Source organism: Cottoperca gobio, chromosome 3, assembly GCF_900634415.1.
Source record: "Cottoperca gobio chromosome 3, fCotGob3.1, whole genome shotgun sequence".
Lineage (NCBI taxonomy): Eukaryota > Metazoa > Chordata > Actinopteri > Perciformes > Bovichtidae > Cottoperca > Cottoperca gobio.
The window spans coordinates 26,767,595-26,773,594 of NC_041357.1; the positions used below are offsets into that span (position 1 = coordinate 26,767,595).

At 43.2% G+C, this 6,000-nt stretch overlaps 1 protein-coding gene across 3 annotated transcripts in view; it reads right to left on the reverse strand.

The window, feature by feature from the left end:
* cd276 (CD276 molecule) overlaps window positions 1-6,000 on the reverse strand; it is a 61,337-nt gene that overhangs the window by 52,791 nt on the left and 2,546 nt on the right. For all 3 annotated transcript variants that reach the window (XM_029455524.1, XM_029455514.1, XM_029455505.1), the window contains exon 2: window positions 2,737-2,832. In XM_029455524.1, the coding sequence (XP_029311384.1) occupies window positions 2,737-2,782 (46 nt within the window). In that variant the 5' untranslated portion in view covers window positions 2,783-2,832. The remainder of the gene's footprint in view (window positions 1-2,736; window positions 2,833-6,000) is intronic.

Below are 6,000 nucleotides of genomic sequence, written 5' to 3' on the forward strand. Positions count from 1 at the left end.
AAAAGACGAGCTGGGGAACGGTGAGACAGAGGCGAGCCAGCAGAGACCGCTCATTATGTATGCAATGCGGCGAAACCAATCTTTGTTGAGCCTGTCCTCGATTGTTTTTAAAAGGATACTTCACTGGACGCAATCAAATTAGCAAGAACATCACTGATATGGGGTAATAACCCTTAATTGAATTTCTGCAGAGGCGAAAGTGTCCCCTCTCTGCAGAATCAATTGCTGTGAAGAGAAAAGGAGGACAGGAAGAGGGCATTCATAGTTAGCAGACCTTTAAAAAGTACACCAGAGATGCAGGCATGAGCGGGCTATTTTCACGCTCCGGAGCGCTGCCATAATGTGTGCCTGCCGACTACTACGCTAAATGCAATCTATCCAATTATGCTAATTAATTTGAATTACCTTACAGCTCCCATCACACAGTGAAATCGGGTCAGCTTTCAATTTTTTTTTGTTGCATTTGAATGAATACAATTCTGTCTCATTGTTTGGGTGCTAAGAGCTGCACACGGCGAGCTCTGGCAGCCTGGTGGCTGTGCTAACTGAACAGAGAGTATGACAACAACAAGCAATTAGCTAGACAGCCTCCTGTTAGCTCTGCCACTGGCTGACACTGCTGTGTGCTGTGCTGGAGTGAGCCCAGGATGTTACTGTACTCAGCTACAGTTGTGGCGCAGTCATTACTGTACATATTCATGCATTTTGCTGACATTTATAACCACTATGGGTTATAATTAGTGCGGTACAAATACACCGATGCAACCAGTAGTGTCAAGGGTCAAAGCCAGACTCCGTCGGTGTAGCACATTTCTTCTCACTTCTGCTTCCTTAATAGTGCATTTAAGCAGAGACACAACAACTCCTTACAGACAAGCCTCTTCACCGCTGCAGAGACACAACAGATGTGCAGTGCTGTATGAGTAACATCCAGGAGAGGTTTCACAGAGAATGATCCATCATCTGACGACTGAGTCAGGATACAGCTGGGAGCTACAGAGACCATGTTGCTGCATCGGGATGACAGTGTTGTCATGCGCTGTCCTTGTGTTTTGCTTTCACAAATACTGTTCTCACGATAGGAAGTGTGTTGGCAGAGACCACAAAGTGTAATCGTGTCGACTGATATGGGCACTTGCAGGAGTTATGGAGCAATGACACGGCTGAATACAAGGAAGATTACAGCCGGTAATCCCAGCGAGGACCTGGAGACCTCGGAGACCCTGAATCATATCCACAGACACACAACGACAGCTGCTCATATAATTATACAAGTCTGTACGTTTCTGCGTGGGTGACCAACAGAAGCAAAACAAGGCTGTTTATTAATCAAAGGCAACCAAACAGACCTTCCATTAGCTACCCGGATGATTACTGCTGTCCAATACGGGTTAAAGAAATAGAAAGAGTGAAACATTAAGTCCATAAGTAACGTTTGGAAGCTGGTGGCACAGTTGAAGTTACTAATATTACACTTAATTAAATGAGCTGAACAAAGTGTTTTCGTGTCATCAGACAGCGTTACATAGAATCAAACTAGACTCCAACTAATTCACGCGACGCTCCAGTTAGCAGAGAGAAACTGAATCACTGTGTGAGCTACACTAGCCCATTACCCGTGAGTTAAAGAGCTCCATCAGTCCCCGACACCTCCTCCTCTTTCCTCCCGGGGAGAGCAGCGAGTTAGACAGTGGATGCCACACAGGCAGTAATGAGCAGGCTGCGGGCCCATTTGTGCTGGGAGAGAATAGGTCCCTAATGAACCACTGAAGACACTTAGGTCCACTGAGTCAAGATTGAAATGTGCCACTGATGGCCGATAGGAGGTTGTGTCAGCTCAACCAGAGAGCAGAACAGGCAGAAAATAGCTATTTTTAAATGATGTTTTGGACGATTAAAGTTCTTTGTGAACTTTACTGGTTGGCCAAAGTACGCTGACTTCATTTCTTGGCATGCGGAAGAAACCTTTCAGAGCCGTCTTCTTCAGGCTGTACATTAATATAAAAGATATCGTTAAATATGCACGGTTGATCCCACTACTGACATGCCAAATTCCCTTCTTATCTTCACAGTGTCTTGAGACGTCATCAAGCCCGCGCAGGCTATTTGTCTCTCTTTTTTATGATGACACAAGTTTTTCTTCGAGCACCATTTCCACTGAAGTAAAACTTTTGAGTGCGTGAGTTATGAATCCTCAGTTGCTACATCAACCGCAGCCCTGCTTCCCCGTGTTATAAATATAAGAGGATGACTTCTCCACCACACTCCCTGAGTCACAGCAGAAAAACTGCACTTCTGGCACTTTTCATCGAGGGCCTCACCCGGGCCCAGAGCTCTATTCCTCACCTGTCTGGAAAAGGTCAAAGCTATTCTGTTTTACAAGCTGAATTATTACAAAATATATTTTCCAAAAACACACTCCCATATCATAGAGTTGTAACCCTGTGTAAACTCAACTTAAAAAGGAAAGTCGTTTTACTCCCTGAGGCAGGACGTCTATATAAATAAGAATATGTTCTTTGTTAACTTGTCTGGATGGATCAGACGAAGGTTTATAACTTTCAAACTAACATTATTATTGGGAGTAGCCTCATTCAAACTGTTGTTTTGCCCAGTGAAGCCTTTGAAGGGGGAAGACTAATAGGCCCTGCGGGGCATATTGTTTAACAGGCAGTGGCATTTCCCACTGCGGTGACTCTGATCTAATGGCAGGGCAGAGGCAGGGGCAACACCCACCCATAGCTTGAATGGCCATCATCGCGGGCAGCAGGAGGGACAGCATGGTCTTCCAGGGTGGATTCAAACTGCAGGTCAACTTCTTCAGACGCAGCGCTGCAGGGAGAAAAACACAGACATCTGAGGAGGAGGAAGATTGTAAGAACACAATAATCCAGAAATAATAAGAAGACGTGTGGACAGAAGGGTGAGTGGAAGTGACGGAGCCAGAGAGGGGTGTCTTCTGTGTCTGCGTGTCAGCTCAAGTAGTTTGAGACAATCCAACATAGTTCATGATGTGCAGGCTATTTGAAAGTCTAGAATAATTTGTTGTGACTTACTAAGCGTATCTGAGTTTATAATGACTATTCCAGTCTTTTCTCTGGTCTGCTCAAGGCTGTGATGACAAATAGGGATTTCCAACGTTGACGGGAAACAGCCGAGTCATTCTTTCCAGAGAGAAAACACTACTTGAGGAGGGAGTAGAGACAGACACAACTATCCCCTCCCTGTCTACTTCCTCTCTACCACGCATGAAATATTTATGAGATATTATACTTGGAGAGATTGCTAGAGGTCACCGTGTGCATCTGTATTTGTTGAGACAAAAACTACTTGAATTTGTATTTTAGATAAAAGTGGAGCTATGTTTTCTTTCATTGATAAGGAGTCGTCGTTCCACTGTGTAGTCACCTATTATAAATAATTGGGTCTAACAAGAACACAACAACAAAGCTGAAAAGCAAACTGTTAAAAACTGTGTCATGTTGCACGTCTTGTGGGATGAATGCGAAGCCGTTTGTTGGTAGATTTCAGAACAACAAGACCTCTGTTAATATAGAAAATAAAAGTAAGTATTGGATTACCAAGCTCAAGCAAGTTTCCAGTCAATGCAAATAGATTTTCATGTTTAACTGAAGTAAACGGATCCTAAAGCACGACAAGAAAAAGAGGAAGACAAAACCAGAGCAAGAAGGAGAGAGGGAAGCGTTCATTTCAAACATTTAAAGGGATAGTTTGAATGTTTCTAAGTTGTTTGAGGTACTTATCCGTGTATTACCTACTATAGATGACAGTCGGCACGCCCCCACTTTGGAGAAGCAGACAGCCGTATCAGCAGGAAGCTAAGCAATGCACTGCTGTGGACGGGGGCGGCAGCAAAACTAATTTAGCCACCTAAAAAAATAAAAAGGTAAATAATCTCAGAATAAGTTGACGTCTATGTATATTTAGAATGTTTTCACCATTGCACCTTGCAGCCCTTTGCGACAGGGAACTGAAGCCGTCGTATCTCTGCTCTCGTCCGTTCTGCCATGTAAAATGTTTTTGTCAATGCAGCCTGGTGGCGTTGGCGAGAGCATACGACAGCTTCAGCGAGGTGAAGCGGTTCCAATGCTCTAAATATAGCAAACACTTAAACTGAGAATGGTTTTTTTGTTGGGCCTTTCTTAAAAAGGCTGCTGCCCCAGTCCACATCAATACATTGCTTTTCTCTCCCGTCGGTACTCCGGTCTGTTTCTCCAAACGCTACTGTAGGTGATTATGGAGACGTACCTCACCATTTAAGCAAATGGGGCATTTCTACTTCTTAAAGAGTTCAAACACCTCCAATTAACATATATACAAAGATTCTACGGCCATTTAAGTGATCGGATATCTTCTCCAGATATCTGCTGGACATATCTTCCAACATTCAGAAAACATTTGGTTTCCTGTCAATAGCGTGACATTTCTTAACACATGGTTCTGCTTCCTTTCTGTTTCTTTACACTCATTTCCTCGTTGGGAGTTATTCATGTCTCACCGTACTCTCAAATACCCGGGAGGCAGGTGTGTGTGTGTGTGTGTGTGTGTGTGTGTGTGTGTGTGTGTGAGCTGAGAGAGTGTGTGAGCTGGATGGGGAATACTGTGGTCCTCTTTTGAAATTATTCTGATGGCAAACGTTTTGGTTTGTAGAAAAATAAAACATTTCTGGGATAATAGACGATGCAGACGATGTGTTGCTTTCAGCCCACATCGTCTGAGTGTCTAACGTCTGCGGCTCTTTTTCGATACTACCACTGGGAGTCGCCAAATTTCAAATCATATACATACAAATCTAAAGCTAAACATGCAGTAGCGTATATATATATATATATATATATATATATATATATGGCTGACATTCAGGAAGAACAGCTTCTACTACTGCTGGTGGGTACAAGCAGACATAGTGGATTCTCAGTGTCACACTGGAGGAGAGACCTGTCAACAATACCCTATACATTTAAATCTATGTTTTGGTATTTCCATATTGCCGTCAGCTGTAGCTCCACCTCATGGCTAAACAAAAGAGTTTTCCATGAGGGTCCATTTATGGCTTCAGCAGCAGAGAGGATGTGGGCAGAAGTGCAGCTTCATCACTAAGTTTCCACAACAGCACACACGAACCATTTGCTCTGGACTTTCAGAAGGCAGCCAGAGACCAACTCAAAAGAGCATTTGTAACACTATCTGAATGTCCCAAGATACTTAAACTCAGAGACAGAGAATGTGGGTTATTCAAAAACAGGGGTAAATATCCAAAGAGGACAGATATCAAAGCCTGCCTCTACAACACGTCAAGACGTTTGTGGATATACGTGTTAGCTCGAAGGATAGCATGAGCTGAAATATGCCAACACACCAAACCGCAGTCTGACTCTGTATGTGTTTCCCAGACACCAGGAAGCCATCAAAGCTTTCTTTTACTGAATGACTCGAGTGCTTTGCGGACCCCATGCCAGCGTGTAAAAGCTTTTCCCTTCCTTTCATTTTAACGATTCAGTTCAATGTCAGAAATCAAAACAAGCTGAGCACACTTGCATGTGGCAACCTAAACAATATAACGACACCATGTATTTTTAATAAACTATGTTATCCATCACTATAATTATTGCACCAATGTATCAAAACTATTGCTGGCTCTTTACTCAGATTGCAATGCTGTTCATGGACTAATGATGGAGCTCTGTAAAGCAGACCATTAACATGGAGGGGAAACGGTCACTGGAAGACAGTCTGAATGTCTTGACTTTCTTTCAGTGATTGGTCGGCAGCTTTTGAGCCATAATCACCAGTGTATTTCATTTTGACACTGCGCTAAGGATTATTAAGCTTCTTACTGAGGTCAAAAGAAAGAGAAATGATTCTTAAAGTATCACAGAACATTAAGATTTACTGTTCCACCACGGTCATTGTACCATCGCAGTATTCTTTCGAGAAATCTGGGACTTGAGTAGTTCTGTTCTCGAGTCCAGTCCTCTC